This window comes from Phacochoerus africanus, chromosome 11 (genome assembly GCF_016906955.1).
Source record: "Phacochoerus africanus isolate WHEZ1 chromosome 11, ROS_Pafr_v1, whole genome shotgun sequence".
Taxonomy (NCBI): Eukaryota; Metazoa; Chordata; class Mammalia; order Artiodactyla; family Suidae; genus Phacochoerus; species Phacochoerus africanus.
Window position 1 is genome coordinate 129,573,959 of NC_062554.1, and position 21,587 is coordinate 129,595,545.

General features: G+C 38.4%; 1 protein-coding gene across 7 annotated transcripts in view; it reads right to left on the bottom strand.

The window, feature by feature from the left end:
• The window catches only part of RPS6KC1 (ribosomal protein S6 kinase C1), a 183,661-nt gene that overhangs the window by 70,022 nt on the left and 92,052 nt on the right, over nt 1–21,587 (bottom strand). For all 7 annotated transcript variants that reach the window (XM_047751827.1, XM_047751829.1, XM_047751828.1 and 4 more), the window contains one exon: nt 11,129–11,244. In XM_047751827.1, the coding sequence (XP_047607783.1) occupies nt 11,129–11,244 (116 nt within the window). The remainder of the gene's footprint in view (nt 1–11,128; nt 11,245–21,587) is intronic.

The following is a 21,587-nucleotide window of genomic DNA, read 5'->3' on the forward strand; positions in this document are numbered from 1 at the left end:
ATATGAAACTTTGTAACAAATGGATAACTGAGCCAACAATCAATCACAGCCTTATATTCCCCCCCCCACAAGGCTCAAGAGTTAGAAGGGCAGTGCAGGGGGTGGGGGGAGTGGGGAGTCTAACTGAAAAATAACATAACAATGAGAGGTAGGGATGAGCTTGGGAAAGGAAGGAACGTAAGTCATTTTCTCTCATATTACTTTATAAATATATACTATGAGTGTTAAGAATTGGCAGGTTCAAGTTCAGCCAGAAGAATTGCCAATAATAATGAAAAATTAAGAAACTATCATATAACCAATAATTATTAGAACTGAGATTATTTAAGCCTAGAAAAGAGATGATTTACAGGAGACAGAAAAATCTTTCTTTTAATATTTGAACATCTGTGATGTGGAAAAGTTAGTCTGTTCGCTACCAAAAAAGTCCAAAAAAGATCAGTGAACACAGAAGGGATACTTTAGTACCACACACAATAAAATAATAATCCCAACTCCCCATCCATTGGTCCTGGCTTTTCCCTATCAGTCAAGTAAGACATTAGACTCAATAAACTCCAAATACATCTCCATTTGGCATCTATAATCAGAAAGTGATGCTTTAATAATCCATTTTACATTAAAATGGTGATGCTGCAAAGGATGACAGAACACACAAAGCCTTACAGTGTCCTCAGAACAGAGCTTTTTGTTGTGAAAAATCTATCAGAATATATAGTAAACATTTATCATCCCCATGAGTGGAAGACAAATATCCTGGTTAACCAAATGCCATGATTAACAGAGTTACTGAGTAACCCTTTTTGATACTTTCAAGTCCTAGTACAGACCAGCGTCACTAGACAAGAAGCCTCTTGAGAACAGGAAATATGCCTTATCCATATGTAGACTCACAGTGTCTAGCATGTTGGCTGGAGGAAAACAGGAGAAAAAAGAGGAAGTAGGAAGAGAGGAGGGTAACAGGCGGAGGAGGTAGCATTGACAAATTAGATGTCATTTATAACTGGGAAAAATACACTTTGTAAAATTTTCTAAAAGCAACAATTCTAATTCCTTTAAAAAAAAGTTTGTTTGGAGTTCCCATCGTGGCTCAGTGGTTACTGAATCTGACTACGAACCATGAGGTTGCGGGTTCAATCCCTGGCCTTGCTCAGCGAGTTAGGGATCCAGCGTTGCTGTGAGCTGTGGTATAGGTTGCAGATGCGGATTCCCACGTTGCTGTGGCTGTGGCATAAGCCGGTGGCTATAGCTCCGATTGGATCCCTAGCCTGGAAACCTCCATATGCCACGGGAGCAGCCCAAGAAATGGCCAAAAAAAAAAAAAAAAAGTTTGTTTGCTTTTAGGTTTAGCAAGCAAACACTAACTTTAATATGCCTAAACAGGTAGTGTTTAATTTTTTAAAAAGGACGACTTTTTATTTTTTAAGGAGACTTAAGAATGTTCATGACAGTGGCAACCGGAGAGGATAATCATTTGAAATCTATTGAAATCTATTCAATCTACTTCCAGGATATGTTTCAAAAAATACTTTTTTAGAATCTCACACTTTATTAGGTGCTGAGCTAGATGACATAAAACGCAGATGCACCTCTGCTTCCTTAAAAGCTTAAAATCCAAAGGGAATTTTTAAGGATATAAAAACATTTAGCAGGGTATTTTAATAGACACAGAACAGAAATAGTCTCTTCTCTCTTAATCCCTATTATTTCATCTTCATCCTTCATCTGCCCTGCGTTTAGTACTTATAAAAAGTTATGATTATAATCTCCATTTTACAGATAAATAAAGGGAGGTTTGGAATGGTTGGATGTTTGTGGTCAGAAAGAGCAGTGAAAGATCTGAGCCTACACCCCAACTCCTCACTCTACTGCTTGTGCTCTTTCTTCTACACAACACATTCTGATCATTAAAAATTCATCTCCCCCTTCTCTACTATCAAGGAAGAATAAGACCTGCTTGTGATTTTTTTTTTTTTTTCTGCTTGTGATTTTGATCGAAGGAATGGTTAGGAAAAGTTAGAGGAGGAAAAAGAATACTTTAATTTATTCATGACATTATCCGATGGCCAAATAGGTCCCACATCTCTATCTGCTACCTATATCCTTGTATTCACTGATGTCATTAGATCATTCAGTTTCCCAAGAAAGTTATCAGTTTACGTTAGCAATCTCAACAGCAAAGAGCAAACCACAAAATCTCTGATGTGCCTGGTCAATAAAGTTCTGTGGGCCCACTATGTGTGTGAAGACTGAGAGGATATAAATCAACAAAAGACACAGTCCCCAGCTTCAATAAGTTTACCATTTACTAGACGAGATGAGGCAAATAGATGAAAAGTTAAACAAAAATAAAACATTTTTTAAAAATATAAAACAACATGGAATTCCCATCATGGCGCAGCAGAAACAAATCCAACTAAGGAACCATGTGGTTGCAGGTTCAATCTCTGGCCTCACTCAGTGGGTCAAGGATCCGGCATTGCCATGAATTGTGGTGTAGGTCACAGATGCAGCTTGGATCCCATGTTGCTGTGCCTGTGGTGTAGGCTGGCAGCTGTAGCTCTGATTGGACCCCTAGCCTGGGAACCTCCATATACCTCAAGTGTGGCCCTAGAAAGCAAAAAATAATAATAATAATAATAAATATGTATACACACACACACATATAAGACATCAGAGATAAGTCACTAGTTTAGTGTATGATAAACTGGTCTCTGAAAGAAGTGGAACAAAAGGGGATTCTAAACGTTACAGTGGAATATGGTTAGGAAGGACATCATACATAGGACTGGAAGAAAACTGGCCTGGTGGGGAAATGTTCAAATTGCAGAAGAGAGGAAAATAGCTACACATTTAATGCTGGTCAGTTTTAATTGCACCAACAGGACTTGAATGCCAAGAAGAAAAGTCTGGACTACGTTCTCCAGAGTCTACGAAACAAGTTTTTGTATGAACAACAACCCAATGAAAACAGTGACTTAGGAAGGTTACTTTTGCAAAGACAGAAATGGTGAAATTGTAATGGGAAAAGACCAAAGGCAAAGTGATCATTCAAGTTCTCTTTCTACTTTAACCATCTATAAAAGTTTAAGATCAGAGAAATGAACAAAGAAAGATCATGAAATAAAATCATCAATAAAAAATCCTGTATTTCTGATATGCAGTGTTTAAATTGGGTAGAATCCCTATAGATCTATTCCTTTTTTCAGACGGTAAAAGGAAACATAAATCCATAGAATTTTAAGAACATAAATCCATAGAATTTTAAGAACAGAAAGAGACAGAGATCAAGTCCAACATTTTTTTTTTCAGATGAGAAAACTGAAAAGCAGCAAGGTTAAGTAATTTATCTAAGATGATAAAACTAGGTAATAGATACGAGAGGATTAAATCTTACTGATAAAATAATACGGCAGTATTTAGGGAAACTTCAACCAATGCTACTGGGGTGGAGAAGGGTAAAAATATTTCTAGGCAACATGGCTGATTTCCTTAATGAAAAAAGCAAAATTCCATTTTCATGTATTAGCTACAATACCAGAAGATGCCTAGAGAAGCAAGGGGTTCAAAACTAAATATAGGGGGTGAGGAACAGGGAGAGACAAGAATATATGATGATCCGCCAATCTTCAAAAACCAAAGTCGGCAAGTATGTATCACTCAACCGCTCAAGCCCATGGCAGACACCACTGTTAATCCCACACTTTGTGTGGCAATACAGTGCTCTTGGCAGCCAGTGCCAGTGAATTAAGAGTTAGCCCTAGTTTTATTAGTTTACGCCAGGAATACCTATTTACTATTCCTGTTCGACATTCTCTAAGTGGCTAAGTGAGGCTTACTTTTGCTTACTTTTTGGGGTTTCTCAAAATTGTTGTTTATCCTGCCCATGGTCTTTTTCACTTGATACTATTCCCTTTCTCAACGAAATCTATCCATTCTTACCAAGTAGTAAGGTACTTTTCAAACGTTAACGTTGCATGCACATAACCTGAGGACCCTGTAGAAACGGAGATTCAGATTCAGTAAGGCTGTGGTGGAGCCTAAGACTCTGCATTTCCAAGAAGCTACCAGGTGATGCAGTACTGCTGGTCTACCAACCACATCTAGGGCAGCATTAGCTACTCATCCTTAAGTAACTTAAGAGTGAGTCAGTATTATTTGGGAGGGAATAAGCAATCAAAGACAAAAGCAAAGCTGTACAAAGAACATGTGAAGAATTTGCACTTTGAGAACTACCCCCATGGATTAAGAATCCGACCACAGTGGCCCAGGTCATGCAGAGCTGGATTCAATCCCTGGCGTAGGTCACAGCTGTGGCTTGGATTCAGTCCCTTGCCTGGGAACTCCCATATGCTGCAGGTGTGGCCATAAATTAAAAAAAAAAAAAAAAAAAAAGGCACAAAAACTCACACTCTGAACCAAGATAGCTAACTACACTAGTTTCTGAACTTGGATTCATCTGTGTAGATTTTTGGCTTTGCCAAGACTTTTCATTAGCAACCTATTAACCCTCAATACTCAGTTTCCTAAACAAGGGTCTCTTAGATCACATTTCAAGCATGACTCTTAATTGCAGTCCCATTACTGATGTGGATGGAATGTGCCTGACTGCCATCTCTGCTTTGCATATGTCTCACTAAGAGTAACACAGTACTTATTTTAAAATATTTTCTAAGGAAGAATTGAGAAATATCAATTCTCAGTAAACAAAATGCACGAGGAATATTTTCAGCATTATAGCAACTATACACAAAATATTCACAAAAGGCATATATTCTACACACAGTTGTCCCTCAAGATACACAGGAGGTTGGTTCCAGGATTCCCCAGGAAAATCCTAATCCGCAAATGCTCAAGTCTCTTATATATAATGGTGCAGTATTTACATTTAACCTACACACATCTTCCCATATACATTAAATCACCTCTAAATTACTTATAATACCTAATTCAATGTAAATGCTATATATGTAATTGCTAGTGGGCAGCAAATTCAAGTTTTGCTTTTTAAAACTTCCTGTAATTTTTTTCCCCAAAATATTTTCAAATTGCAGTTGGTTTAATCTACGAATGTGGAACCCATGGGTACAGAAGGCCAACTGTTCATTAATACCATGTAAAAGAAACAAAAAATGTATTCATACTTTAGAAACTACACAATCTTTTATGTACTAAATTTAGACCATTTATTGTCTTTTTCTAAATTTCACTGATCTTGAGTTTTAAATTCCTAGAACTAAAAATAGAAAAAAAAAAAAAGAAAGAAAGAAAAAAAAGCAGAGTTTCCCCCCATGGCTCAGTGGTTAATAAATCCGACTAGGAACCATGAGGTTGCGGGTTTGATCTCTGGCCTTGCTCAGTGGGTTAAGGATCCAGCGTTGCCGTGAGCTGTGGTATAGGTCACAGACGAGGCTCAGATCTCTCGTTGCTGTGGCTCTGGTGTAGGCTGGCGGCTACAGCTCTGATTAGACCCCTAGCCTGGGAACCTCCATATGCTTGGGGAGCAGCCCTAGAAATGGCAAAAAGACCAAAAAAAAAAAAAAAAAAAGCTTCTAAGTCTTTTCCAGGGGAATCCTCTTAAATATTAATTCTTACATCATTCAAAGTCACCTACAATTTAAAAGGGGGGGGGTAGAAATCCATCTTCTTCAGCTAAAACTTCACCTTTCAGTTCAAAGCTCATTTCCTTTTTTTCTAAGATCTGCCTTTCAGTAATGAAGTAAAAGTGAGGCCTTTTGCTCCTTTCTGTCCTTTTTTGAAAGGAATATTATTGTCAATGACTAGAAATTTTGGAACTTTTAAATTTACCACATAAGAGTCGCAAATAAATTCAATAAAGCGAAAGCTTGAACCATCAGAGAAAACTCATGTAAAGTGAGTCATGACTGGGACTGCACCAAAGGGAAAAACAGCAATCAACAAAAAATTTCAAAACCAAAAAAGGAGGACTCCTTCACTGTCTTAATCAACCAGGCTAGAAAGGAATATCTGCATGAGTATTCAAGAGAGAAATAATATTTGCTCTGCAGAGAATTTAAGATTTGCTAAAAAATTCATTTGTATCAATTCTCTCATTGTACTGGTTGAAACTACGGCCCAAAGATGGTTAAAGAAGAGAAAAAATGAATTCACTATGCTAATCAAAAAAACCTCTAGGAAGTTCCCATTGTGGTTCAGGGGGTGAAGAACCCAGCTGGTATCCATGAGGTTGCGGGTTTGAATCCCTGGCCTCTCTCATCGGGTTAAGGATCTGGTGTTGCCATGAGCTGTGGTGCAGGTCAGAGATGTGGCTTAGATCCTGCACTGCTGTGGAAGCCAGCAGCAACAGCTCCTGTTCAACCCCTAGCCCAGGAAATTCCATATGAGACAGGTATGGCCCTAAAAAAATCCAAAAAAAAAAAAAAAAACCTCTAGAAGACAAATTTAAATTATACATAAAAAATCATCAAGTATGTCTCTGACCTAAATAAGGGCCAGGTTTAACAGAGTAAAATACAAATGTGAAACTAAAAAGCAAATGCTTACCCTAAAAGAAAAACATTTTGCTCTAGCAAAAACCAAAAACAAAAACAAAAAACCTCTTCTCAGGAGTTCCCGTTGTGGCACAGTGGAAACAAATCCGACTAAGAACCATGAGGTTGTGGGTTCATAGTGGAAACAAATCCGGCTAGGAACCATGAGGTTGTGGGTTCGATCCCTGGCCTCACTCAGTGAGTCAAGGATCCGGCGTTGCGGTGAGCTGTGGTGGAGGTAGGTCGCAGGCATAACTGTCTGGCATTTCTGTGACTCTGTCGTAGGCCGGCAGCTACAGCTCGGATTAGACCCCTAGTCTAGGAATCTTCATATGCCATGGGTACAGCCCTAAAAAGACAAAAAAAAAAAAAAAAAAATTTAACAAATAAATAAAATAAAAACAAACCTCTTCTCTAAACTCCGTGCCTAAGAACTGAAAAAAAAAAAGAAAAAAGAAAAAAAAAATCCTAGCATACCAAATGGGATTCACTAAGTATCCCTGTTGAATCCTTTCTGATACAAGTTTGCATTATTCTACCTGGCTCTTACAATTCTCTTTTGTTTCCTCAATTATGTACACATTTTGGATCCTCAATCATGCTTTAGGGTTTGCAAAACAGAGACTGTCACATCTTTTATATAATTCCAATATATATTTAGTTGGATACTCTATACACACAGAGTCTTAACAGATGCTTGTGAATTTAAATAATCTAACACAATCAGCTTTCCTATATTAGATCTTAGGTTTATTTTCTTTTTTTTTTAAGTCAAATGATTTTTTTATTGTCTGCCTTTAGAGTTTTTCATGAGACATACATGGATGGAAAGAATTATAGTAGAATTGGAAAAACGCATTTTGTATAGTTTTTAAAAATGAATCAAATTCCCTTTGATGCACTACCTGAAACAGGTTTAAGCTTAAAACAGTCTGTCACTATTGTTCTTGTATTTTCATTAGAAGTTATACTCGAAGGAAAATTCTGATGGATGTACTTCATGGTTACTTTCTCCAAGTCAAAAGCTATACAGCAGTTTTATATATTTATTTGCCTAATAAGCTACTGTGCCACAGAAGTGATTGTGGGGAACTGTGACAGGATGCATAAACAGGGGTTTGAATGAGTAACTTTAAGCAGAATATTCAAAGTTAACATTAATAGAAAGAATACTGCTAATTTTGACTCACTAAAATTTTTAGAATACTCGTAAACCTTTAAACAACACAGGGGTTCAACCCTCCCCACGGTTGAAAATCTGAATATGACTTAAGAGTTAGCCCTCCATAGCCAGAGTTCCTCCTGAATCTATGGATTCAACCAACTGCAAATCGTGTAGTATTGTATTTACTATTGAAAAAAACTCCAGCTTTAAAAAATGAAAGGAAAAAAAAAATCCATGTGTAAATGGATCCACATCATTCAAACCCACTTTATTCAAGAATCAACTATATTTATATAGAAGATGGCTTTAGTAAAACAAGTGAATTCTTGGAGGCCTATCCTATTTAATATTTGTATCCATGTCCCCAAAATGGACAGAGAATGTACACATCAGGACTGCACAGAGGGCAGGGTGCCACCTCCACAGAAAAGAAGCACTGGATTCAAAGTAATCTGTAGATAAGCATCCCATTTAAAAATGATAGAATTCAATCCTGCAATTTGCAACAACATGAATGGACTTAGAGGGTACCAGGCTAGTGAATAAGTCAGACAGAGAAAGACAAATATCATATGATCTCACTTATATGTAGACTCTAAAAAGCAAAATAAATGAATAAACATAACAAAGCCAAAACAGACTCAATAGAAACAGTACAAACTGGCAGGTTCCAGAAGAGAGAGGGTAACAGATGAGTGAAATCGGTGAGGGAGATTAAGAGATACAAACTTCCAGTTATAAAGTAAATAAGTCAGCATGAAGAATACAGCAAGAATACAGCATGAAGAATACAGTATTATAATAACTTTATATGGTAGCAATGGTAACTAGACTTATCAAGGTGATCATTTTGTAATGTATAAAAATACTCAATCACTATGTTGTACATCTGAAACTAAAATAATATTATAAGTCAATTATACTTCAATAAAAAATAAACATTTTATCAAAAAGAACAATGATAGAAAATAGGAAAAGATTAGCAAACAGAACACAGAGTCACAATAATTAACAATCTGAAAATGAGTAAGTAGATATCTTAAATACATTCATTTACATTAGAATAAGTAACAAAAGTATATTACTTCCAAGACAGAATATATCTTTTTGTTCTAAAAAGAATGGCCAAATGCTAACAACAAAAATTCTTTTAAAAGGTCACTCAGAAAATGTAAAGGGCTTAGAAAACCAGCAAAAAAAACAGCTGTAATGGTCCAATTAATCAAGATTAAATAAGGGGCTGTTTTTATTTTTTATTTATTTATTTATTTTGTCTTTTTTTTTTTTTGCCGTTTCTAGGGCCGCTTCCCTTGGCATATGGAGGTTCCCAGGCTAGGGGTCTAACCGGAGCTGTAGCCGCCGGCCTACGCCAGAGCCACAGCAACGCGGGATCCGAGCCTCATCTGCGCCTACACCACAGCTCATGGAACCCACTGAGCAAGGCCAGGGAGCTAACCCGAAACCTCATGGTTCCTAGTCGGATTTGTTAACCACTGTGCCACGATGGAACTCCAATGGGCTGTTTTTAAACTAGAAAACATGAGACATTTTATAATTTAAAAAAAAAAGTATAAAAGCATTTTAAAACTTGGAAAAAAGTATATAAAGCAATACATGAAGGGAGATGAAAAATAGGGCTAAAACTTATTAAGCCAGTCTTTTTTTTTTCGGCCACACCTGTGGCATGCAGAGGTTACCAGGCCAGGGATTAACTCTCACCACAGCAATGACAACATGAGATCCTTAACCTGCTAACCCATGAGGGGACTCCAAGCTAATTTTTTTTTTGGTCTTTTTTTTTTGTCTTTTCTAGGGCTGCACCCACTGCACATGGAGGTTCCCAAGCTAGGGGTCTAATGGGAACTGTAGCGTCCAGCCTACGCCACAGGCACAGCAACACAGGATCCAAGCTGCATCTGTGACCTACACTACAGGTCACGGCAACGCCGGACCCTTAACCCACTGAGTGAGGCCAGGGATCGGACCCGCAATCTCATGGCTCCTAGTTGGATTTGTTAACCACTGAGCCATGACAGGAACTCCCCAAGCTAATCTTAAAAGCTTGGCTTATAGGGTAGTCTTTTTACAAGGTAAGCACTTGATTGTGTGTGTGTGTGCGTGTGTGTGTGTGTGTGTGTGCGCGCATACATGTGTGTACATGCATCCACATATGTGAGTAATTTTTAAAAATTCACTTAATCCTAACAATAACCTAGCAAGGAATTGCTACTACCTTCATTATTCAGATGTAGAAACTGAAGCTAAGAGGTAGAATTAAGTATTCTGTCCAATTTTCCAGAGCTTCAAGAGACAGTGTCAAGATACAAACAAGCCTGCCTGCCTCTTAAATCAATTAAGAAAATAAACACTTCCTCCCACCTTTAGAAGATATCATTTTAAAATTGCTATAGAGGAGTTCCCGTCGTGCGCAGTGGTTAACGAATCCGACTAGGAACCATGAGGTTGCGGGTTTGGTCCCTGCCCTTGCTCAGTGGGTTAACGATCCGGCGTTGCCGTGAGCTGTGGTGTAGGTCGCAGACGCGGCTCGGATCCCACGTTGCTGTGGCTCTGGTGTAGGCCGGCGGCTACAGCTCTGATTCGACCCCTAGCCTGGGAACCTCCATATGCCGAGGGAGCGGCCCAAGAAATGGCAAAATGACAAAATAAAATAAAATAAAATAAAATAAAATTGCTATAGAAAAGACATTTAGGGAGTTTCCATTGTGGCTCAGTAGGTTAAGAACCCAACTAGTATCCATGAGGATGCAGGTTCAATCCCTGGCCTTGCTCAGTGGGTTGTTGTAGGTACGGCCTGGGAACTTCCATATGCTGTGGGTATGGCCCTAAAAAAGAAAAAAAAAAAAAAAAGACACTTAGTTTAATATTTTAAAAGAACAGAAAAATTTCTTCCAGAAATTTGCCAAATCTGGATAGACATAACATAAAAACAACAACAATAAACCACAATGTTTCTAACATTTAAAGCATTCACCTGCTTTCTAGACAAGACGTAGGGTGGCCCCAAATAACCAAAACATCCCTGTTAAAAGTTACACCTTTATAATTCTAAGTGATCTATTGCTGCTACTTGTAGAACTTATGCTTAAATGATTAGTTTTGGCATGAATCAATAAAACTTCACAGGAAGTGAAGGATCATAATTTAACTTTTAAAATGTCAAATAAAATTCAGTATAAATCACTCTCATTCTACACCCGGGAATACTAGGTGTAGAGTAAAAACAAAGGGCTGAGAAAGAGGGGGGAAGGCAAGTCCCCTTTTGATTCCACTTTTGGTGGCTTGCTTTAATGCTTTTCTTTCCACCAACAACTTATAATTATTGATAAAATTCCAAAGACCAAAGTTCTCAAACATTTTAGTTTGACAAAACAGCCAAGAGAAAAACAGCAAAAATGGCTAAAGAAAATACACAATGAAACATCAGACATACCTGAGATATATCATCAAGTTGAGGTTTTACATAAAGGCTAGAGAGACGCTCTGCTCGCATGAGATACTCTGCAGTTCTTCTCTTCACAGCTTCTCGGCGGGTAGGGCTTGATTCTCCTGAAATACGAAAACAAAAGTCAAGATGTGAAAAATAAATAAACTTTCTTTTCTCCAAAGGGCAGTTTAACTTCCTTTACCCAGTTTCCACTAGTTCATGTTTCTAACTGGACGGAGAGATCAAAACTGGAACAGATCAACGTTACTGAGACGAGCAAGGTCTAAATATTACCCCCACGAATTTCACTCACCTAAATTCTGAAACTCTATTTATTTATTTACTTACTTATTTGCTTATTTATTTATTTTGTCTTTTTGCCATTTTCTTGGGCCGCTCCCTCGGCATATGGAGGTTCCCAGGCTAGGGGTCGAATCAGAGCCACAGCCACCAGCCTATGCCAGAGCCACAGCACCGCAGGATCCGAGCTGCGTCTGCGACCTACACCACAGCTCACGGCAACGCCGGATCCTTAACCCACTAGGCAATGCCAGGGATCGAACCCGCCACCTCATGGCTCCTAGTCGGATTCATTAACCACTGAGCCACAATGGGAACTCCAAGAAACTCTCCTATTTAAATACGCATAGAGAACCTGATGAATTTTATTGGAGTCCACACATAAAGAATGGAATATAAAAAGTTCTGCGGATAAAAGACTAGCCTAGTCCAGACAGTATACAATTGTCCAACTCAACAAACAGGACTAAATGCAAGTGATGGTTAATAAGAGCTGTGACATGGGTGTGATACGCTGTATCATGTCCACCAAACTGGAAAATGAAATTACTTATGATAACTCTAAATTCACTCTCATTGATTTTTCCAAGCGTCGTGGTTTTTTCATTAACAATTGTCACCCACCTTACAAATGAAAATAAGAATGTGATTTAAATCCCTGTAATACACAATTATGTGAAAGTGAACAAGGGTCATTTACCCTGTCTGGCCCTCGGTTTCCCCAAGGAAAGGGTATTCAGAGTGGCCTCTCAAGAACTCAGGATTTTAAAGAGGAGCCAGTCTACTTCTAGGCTCTCTCCTTCCCAAAATGGGATTGGCCCTATGCTTTTACCCACTGTACATACTCGACTATGATACAGTGGTTCACGTAAAGAAAAGATTCCGGAGTTCCTATTGTGGTGCAGCAGAAACGCATCTGACTAGTATCCATTAGGATGCAGGTTCAATCCCTGGCCTCGCTCAGGGGGTTAAGGATCCGGCATTGCCATGAGCTGTAGTGTAGGTCACAGACGTGGTTCAGATCCCACATTGCTGTGGCTATAGTGTAGGCTGGCAGCTATAGCCCTGATTCAACCCCTAGGCTGGGAACTTCCATTTGCCGTGGGAGCAGCCCTAAAAGGCAAAAAAGAAAAAAAGAAAAAAAAAGAAAGAAAGAAAGGATTCCACGGTTGAAAATTCAAAATTTTGAAAACCACTAGACTATATGGTGTCTGAGGTTCCTTTCATAAATAGTGCTCAGTCCTATTCATGACTCATTTTTATCAAAGTACTTAATATACAGTACTGTTTTTCCAATTTACCCCATGCATCTCCTGAATGGAATTAAGCAGACAAGTATCACACAGTGTCAAATACACTAGATTACACTGCAGAAACATTGGTTATCTGAATTCTGGCTCTGCCTCTCATTAGTCATGTGACCAATGATAAGTCATCTCAACTCTGCATTTCTCCCTCATTTTCTAAAGTGGAAATATAACATACCTCAAATGACTAGGGAGAATAAAGGAGACAACATGCATAAAAGGTCCTGCAACAGAACCAGTAATACAGGAAGCAAAAAATTATAAAGGTTTACAATCTTGGTTTTTCTCTCAAAGGCAAATCCTATACAGTAATGTCACCTGGTTTGCTGAACTTGAAGTGAACTGAATTACAGCAAAGCAGATACTTACCCCCAAAAGATTACAGGTAGAAAAACCTCTTCTTATTTCTGCATGGATCAACATCATCTTTCTTCTGGGAAATGCCCCTTTCCCTCCCCTGCACATTCTTCCACCTCCCCCTACACCCATGACCAACCCTTCACAACATGGTCTGAATGAAAGCTGCCATCTATTCAGATCTCAGCCGCTCTAGCCACTGCTTGTTAGCCGCGGGTGAGCCTTCCCGTCACAGCACGGCTAATCATAGGACCCCACCCTCTTGGCCACAGTTGGAGAAGGGAGAAATTGGCCCAAAGCAAACTGGGCCAATCAGTCCTTCCCTGCTATTGACGCTAGAAGTAAGGGGGTGGGAACAGCCAGCAGTCATAGTTTCTGCCAAAACACAAAAAAACCAATCAGCAAGAAGGAACTTGACAGTGAGAAGCAAATATGAAAGATAGAAAAAGAAATCTTAATGTGACTGAGCTCCCTGATTGCAGCTGAACCTACCTACGACCCTGCCACTCTTTGCCTAAGGTAGTGGATTTTGTCACATGCAAACCAAAGAGCCTTGAACGATGTGAGACCTCTGAGAAAAACTGCACCAAAGCTAGGACTGCGACTTTGCTAAAAACCTTTCCACAGCTTTTATCTTACAATTCCATCTCTTCTCTTTCTGAGTGGTAAATCACAAATACAACTGATCTTGGTGAGGGGTGGGGATCTCTATTGCTTTTTAACTGTGGAACAATCTCTATTTATTAACTTTCCAACTCCTCAAACTTCAAATAGAACAGTATGCTTCCTGCCTCTGTCCTTAAATTTTACTTAAGTTCTTTTTTTTTTTTTTTTGCGCTTTTTAGGACCGCATTCGTGGTATATGGAGGTCGAATATGCCTGGGCTAGGGGTCAAATCAGAGCTACAGCTGCTGGCCTGCACCACAGCCACAGCAACACAGGATCCAAGCTGAGTCTGCGACCTACACCACACAGTCCACAGCAACGCAAGATCCTACACTGAGCGAGGTCAGGGATTGAACCCGAAACCTCTATTAGATTGTTTCTGCTGCACCACAATGGGAACTCCAAAATTTACTTAATTTCTAAACCCAAGCTTTTAGTTTTTACTCAGCTGAAAAATGGATATAATCGGTGAAAATCATCTAAGTAACTAAAACATATTTTGAAGATAAAATGCGCCACATAAATAATAAACATTCACTATTTCTACACACTAGTCCTTAGTTTTGAGCTTACTGCTCAGGGACTCTGCTATTCTGTTATCACTAATTCCTCTCATTTCAGGTTATACCTTTCAATCCCTAATTTAAATCCCCATTTCGAGTTTTGTTTCATCTTAGGCTTAACCCTGTAGAAACTACAGCAATTTGCTTTTTTAATTAGGTGTAATTAAGGTTTAATAAAACTGCAAATTTCCTTTATTCAAAAAAAATCGACTTGCCCCACAAAATAATTTAAAATTCAAAAATCTCAAGATTGTAAAACACTGAATTAAAGCTAGAGTTAAAACCATATTTTATAATCAAATCACTGCATTTTAAACTTTTGGTATTTCTGTCGCTTTCTAGGAAGTCCCCATGGTAACAGAAACAAGAACCGGAAGCCAGCAGTTGAAATGGACTCCTGCTGATGATAGCGGTTCCGCTTCCATGGAAACAACAACAAAATGATGGAAATACTGGAAGGCTTTTTAAATGTAACCTTAAATATACATACTATGACTCCTTCCTTATCAGCCCCTTAAAAGTAGGTCACAAGCACTGCTCATCAATTGCAGCAGCCAAGGATGAAAACCATCCCCTGCAATTTCTGCTGCAGGATCCTTACTGAGGTTTAAGAGCACCAGGAAGAAAAGATTCGTCTATCGATCCCCAGAATAATTCTAACTAATCCAATTATTTATAAATGTGACTTGAAACAGATTTTACTTGATGAAAAATTTTAATTTTAATTCTAACCTTCTTAATTTCTTCATCTTCATTTTAAGTCACCCAAGCAGCATACAGAATGATTATTTTTCAAGAAAACTAGGTTACCTGGAATTCAATCCCATACTAGGTCATGTGGCTATAATTGCTTCGGTATTATATCTAGGTAGACATCAAATAAATGCTTTTTAAAATGGATACATACTTTACATTCTACTTAAAGATAAACCAATACTTTCAATAAGTTCTCCAAATTTCTGTTAGAACAAGAACAAGAGAGAACAAGAATTTCCACTATGCTTTGGCATTCAAGAGGAAAACCACTTTCACTACTTACTAACCTTTAAGTCAGAAAGTTCTAGTGTACCATAAAAGATGTCTTAGATACATTGTGTCAATCCACGCTTCTTTACTCTACCTGGGATCGGGAGACAGCTAGGACCAGGATGATTACAGAACGTGATCTATGAAAGGAGAGGGTGGCGGAATAGAAATGAGGAGAAATTTCAAAGTTGTCCTTACTGTCTATCCTGTGATTTCTCAGAGCACCAATTCTGACCAAATTTATTAAAAGAACTTCCTATAAAACGCACAATCAATAGATAACAGAATAACGAAATTCTAATTTACCCAAGAAGGCATCACAACTTGGCACTCCTTCATTATATCAAATTCATTTAATATATTATCCTCCTTTTATAAGAAACTGAGGCTCAGAGATGATAAATGCCTTTCTCAGTTACAAAGTGAAGATAAAAGCCTAAACCTAAACCAAGTCTTATTCAGTTACACTTCAGGTAACTGAATCTGAATTAGATTATTTTACTGTTACTAAGCAGAACAAGAAAAATCGAAAACATAGGACAAGTAAAAGCGAGTATAGGAACAAAGGCGATGAGAAAATAAACACAGAAGTTGAGGCAGGAGCCTATCAGACAGGGTGGAGCAGAATCAGAGAGAAGACGAGAGACTGAAGAGGGCAGACAAGCACACAGGAAAATCAGACCTGTGAAAGATACAAACTTCAAACTACGTAAAAGCGAATGGGCCTCTCTTAGGAAGAGTGGTCTTTCAAACATCCTTGTTACCTAAGGACTTCTCTGGAAAACAAAGGCTTTTTCTCAATGACCTGTTTTGTTTTGTTTTTTTAAAAAAGTCATTTTTATTCACAGAAAAAATGGAAGCCTATTTCATGAACTAGAATAAAAAGTGAATTCTTCCAATTCTGTCATTCTCCTCCTAGTCACTACAAAAATATGATTCAACGAAAGAAAAGCAATGCTAGAGGAAGAACTGGCCATGTTAGACTTACTGAAAGACAGTATATCTACATCTGTACTTCCTATGAGAAAGTTTTAGGGATTTTAAGGAGTATTTTGGGAGCTCCCTAGTGGCCTAGTGGTTAAGGATCCAACGCCGTCACTTCTGGGGCCAAGGTCACTGCTGTGGCTTGGGTTTGGCCCTTGGTCCAGAAACTTCTGCATGCCATAGGCGCAGCCTAAATAAATAAAGTAACAGAACGTATTCTGACCATACTTGATTGTCTTCAGCTGCACAGATTTCAGTCACCATCTAAGACTCTACTTCATCACATTTTATATTCTTACCTTTATTCCTCCAGTCCACAAACACTCTCTAATAGCCCCTATGCCACTATAATCCTGGTCAAGCATGCTTGGTTTTCATTCAGATTTACCACATTAGAAAGACCATCCAAATCAACCTGGGTTTACTAGAGTAAGTTTTTGTTTGTTGGGAGTTTCCTTTTTTTTTTTTAACAACTTCAGTCACATAAAAGAATATGCCTATTTGAGATGGCCTTGGTGGTTAGTTGTTGTTTTTTTTTTTGTTGGGTTTTTTTTTTTTTAAGTGCTAACATTATATTTAATGGGTTTTTTGTTCTTTTCAGGTAAAACCTACCATTTCTGACTTATGCTAAGTGTTCTGACAACAAAAGGCAACCTTGAGAAGAAGTATAATTTATGGTTCTACAAATCACCCACAAATCTAGAGCCATCGGCCTTTCTGTGAATAACATGAACCTGTCAGTCAAGGAATCTGCTTCTTATTTGCATTTAACCAACTCCTCCATCAGTGTCTTTTCCAAAACTAAGTATTATGAGACCCCTAGAAGGTCAAAGAGTCACCAAAGAATAAAGTCACAATGATATTCATGCCCAGGTATTATCTCCATTGTAACTGCTTTCAATGTTGTTCAGCAGTTTTTCTGCTATTAAAAAAAAGAAACAAACAGGCCCAAATTGGAGCCACTTGTATTAAGCCCATGTCATCAAACCAAGACTTAATACCTAACATAACTGCAGTTTCAACTTTCCCCAGGAATGGAACCTTAACTAGTCAGTCTAGAATCTGCTGGTCAGCGCCTGGGAGGTATCAGCCAATAAACCTTTCTGTCTCCCAAAGGAAGGTGATTTTGCTCAAAATAATCCTTTTCTGTTTGTTTAGGGCTTCCTTGTCCTACCTCCTCTCTACCTTTTAAAACTTTTCTTTTTCTGGAACTCCTTGGAGCTCCTTTCCTCCCGATAGATGGGAGGCTGCATGGTTCATGAATCAATTAATAAAGCCAATTAGATATCCAAATTTATTCAGCTGAATTTTGTCTTTCAATAGCAGATTTGTTGTTAGTGTCAAGATGCAAAGAAAACAAACTTCAAGTACATTCAAGGACAACAAGAAAGACAGGTGTGGTACCAATTAACACCGTTTTGGGTTCACTGTCTTTCCTGCCATTTTCAAGAGCCAGGGGTTAGTTTCTCTCAAGTCTGAATTTCTTTCTCTTTGCATCAAGCTCTGGATCTAACTGGCTTTTCTTTACAGAGCAAGACAGCTTGAGCTGGTAGACTGTTTTGCCTGGAACCCAAGCCCCTCGCTTTCATTACAGACTGCAATTTCCAGGTTTTTGAGAGGAACCTCCAACCCTTAATGCTGTCCCAAAATCCACATGGGAACTGTTAGTGGCAGTGCACAGTACACTATTTATGTAGAGCCCCAAATGCACAGCTCCCGTTTGTTGAGATCTGCTGGTTCACTCCTTTCCCACTTCAAGGTTCCATGTTGGGGAATTACTGGTGGTACACACAGGGCCTTTTCTTGGCTAGAATGCAGTACATGTTAAGGTGCATATTTTTTGTTGTGGTTTATGTAGATAAAGGCTAAATGCTGATAGGACTCTCGGAAGTCAAAAAAGTCATAAAATTGATGGGTAAGAGTCAAACATTTAAGATCTATTAGAGCACCTACGACCTAACCCAAAGATTCCTGTATTTGGGTAAGCTGGTCACAGAATAGGTTATCAACACTAAGTAAGCTGCTGACCTCAAATCAATTTCCACACGGCAATTGGAAATAGAGGTATACGGTAAACACCACAGAATCCCCAACCCTAGGACACTCCCCTCTTAGGCTTTAGTTTTGCACCAAGACATCCAAAAGCTCAGCTAAAAATAATAGTAATAATAGGATCTGTAAAATCCAAAGAGTTAGGAACACCCCTCCTGGCACACCTACTTATTTTATGTCTAACAACTATAATCCTGGAAACTACAGCTATCAAAATAACAAAATCTTACTAAAAACCACCTAGAATTTCAACGGCCATTATGGGGAACATTCCAATTAGACAAGATCATTCACTTACGAAGTGCACTTAGGAGTTCCCACTGTGGTGTAAGTGTGTTAAAAATCCAACTGCAGGTCAGGTTCAACCCCTGGCCTGGGAATTTCCATAAGCCACAGGTATGGCCATAAAAATATTTTAACTTAAAAAAAAATTGTTTTAAGTGCACATAAAAGAGTTCCCAAATTAAACAAAAAGGGAAAATATTTTAATTGGTATGCAGAAGCTTCCAAAGACATCATATATCAAAAGACCTTTACTGAAAGTTTCACTGCAAAATGCTAATGAAAAATTAAAGATAAGAGGTACTTAAAACAAAGGACTATAAGACAGACACAGGAGTTCCCGTCATGGCGCAGGGGTTGGCGAGTCCGACTAGGAACCATGAGGTTGTGGGTTCGGTCCCTGCCCTTGCTCAGTGGGTTGACGATCCGGCGTTGCCGTGAGCTGTGGTGTAGGTCGCAGACACAGCTTGGATCCCGCATTGCTGTGGCTCTGGCGTAGGCCGGCAGCTACAGCTCCGATTTGACCCCTAGCCTGGGAACCTCCATATGCCGCGGGAGCGGCCCAAAGAAATAGCAAAAAGACAAAAAAAAAAAAAAAGACAGACATAACTCCTACTGGCCCCTCTCTCCTCCTTTATTCATGTACTCCTAAAAATCCTGTTTGAATTGTCTTTCCACTCTGAAGAAACTACAAGACCCTAAACAAAAGTCTGTCAAGTTAGTGACCTTACAGGTACCTCCACAGCTACCTTTCAAAGATGGACTCTGTAAAGGCCCCTCCTAGAGGTAACACAACTGAGGATTTTCTGGTAAATTGCTACATTATTCCCTTAAACAACCAAGGGGAAACTAAAATTAAGAATGAATTTAAAACCTTGCCAAATTATGGTAAATATCAGAGATACACTCTCCACTTAAACCCCACTCAGAACCTGCAGATGGGATCCTGGAAAAACTGGTAGAAGCCAGGTAAGGTTGAGAATTACTACCAGAGCCAATTCTCCGGATCTCTGTCTATACTACTCAATACAGAGAAAAATAAAATATCTTTTGCACCCTCTTCGGGGATGCTTCTCAAGTCGAAAGAGTTGTAAGTACTTCCAGAAATATTTACTCTTTGTTCAAGCTGAAAACTGACAAGATTTTTTTTTTTTTAATTTTAAGTACCTCTGTGGTCAAAAGTGGGCCAAATTGGAAGCAGATATTCAGAGCCTGAGAAGAACTATTTTTTAAAGCCCTCTCCTAAACTAAAACAATGTACCCAAAAGAAAAGAAAAACCTTCTGAAGCCCTTATAAAAGGACTTATGAATGGATCAACCTATGATGTCATTTAAGTTGCAACCCAGTTCCTTGAGGAATTGAGAACTTAACAATCTTTGCAAATCTGAAATGCAGCTCTAGCAGTCCAATATTCACCTACTGCTTTTCCAGCCTGAAAAAAGGCTTGTGACTTGCATTCTTTTCCTGTGCCTTTGAGATGTAAATGTTAAAGTACAAACTTCAGAGAGTAGGAAATTTTTATCAGTAAAAAAAGACGGGGAGGGTATCATAGGGAACTTCGGCAAATGAGAAATCTTAAGTGTACAAAAGCTATAAAGTTCCTGTTTGCCTCTGTCTGTATATTCAAGAGAGTATACGTATGTGTTATAGATGTGTGGTATTTTCTACTTCTAGAAAGTATTACCAAAATTAATTTATAAAAGTGCTCTATTTGAGTGGCCTACAAAAAATTAAGTGCTTGCATTAATCACGTGTTCACAAAATTCTTTAAAAATATAAGAAATATTAACCAAAATGTTTCTGAGGTTTACATGATCTGAGATAATCTTTGGTAAAATACAAGCTTGTTTTGTTAGCTGATTTAATTAAAACAGATACATCTTTAAGGTTATCAATATTAAAAAATAATGTTGACATATTTTACCTAGGCTTCCTAAGATCAAATAAGTTCATGTTCTCTCTTACAAAATCTGTCAGCAAGAAAAATGGCTTGGGATGATGACTGATGATGACTGACCAAGTTTTTCTGGGCAGTCTAAACATCATTGGTAAAAGCAAGCAAATGAAACAAAATGTAAGATGAAAACTTTTTGTTTTTTTTTGGTCTTCTTGCCTTTTCTAGGGCCGCTCCCGAGGCATATGGAGGTTCCCAGGCTAGGGGTCGAATCGGAGCTGTAGCCACCAGCCTACACCAGAGCCACAGCAACTCGGGATCCGAGCCATGTCTGCAACCTACACCACAGCTCACGGCAACGCCAGATCATTAACCCACTGAGCAAGGGCAGGGACGGAACCCACATTCTCATGGTTCCTAGTTGTATTTGTTAACCACTGCGCCACGACGGGAACTCCCTAGGTGAAAACTTTTTAGGTGAACTTTTCAACAGTTTCCCCCAATTCTTTTGGTAACCTGAAATTCTGTTAAGTTGAATTAAAAGATAGTCATTAAATAATCTAAATCACTTCCAAAGTAAAGCTTGCTTCTTTTTAGAGAGGAATTAATTAATAAACACAGTCTATGTCACACTGAGAAACTGTCTGTGAGAAAACACATTTCTAGAAATTACAAAAAGTATTTATGTACCTTCCACTCCTTAGAATGCTAATGTAAAAGTTCATAATTGCATACTTTGCTTACTTCCTAAATTTCACTAGAATTGAAGGTTTCTAAGAGTTAAAAATTCTCCTATAGGTAATTAAAACTAATAGAAATTATAAGGAAATGGAATTTTATGTGTAATCAGGACTGGCTAAGGTTAGAATAAATTTAAGTCAATGAGTTTTAATATCAAAAGTATGATGGTATAAAGTTAGAATCTGTTTTTCTCCCAGCTAAAAGGGCCAAAGTTTTCTTGGACTAATGGTCTACTTTTGATAATATGAGATTATAAAAGGGTTTTCTGTTTTGTTTTTTGCTTTCTGAATAA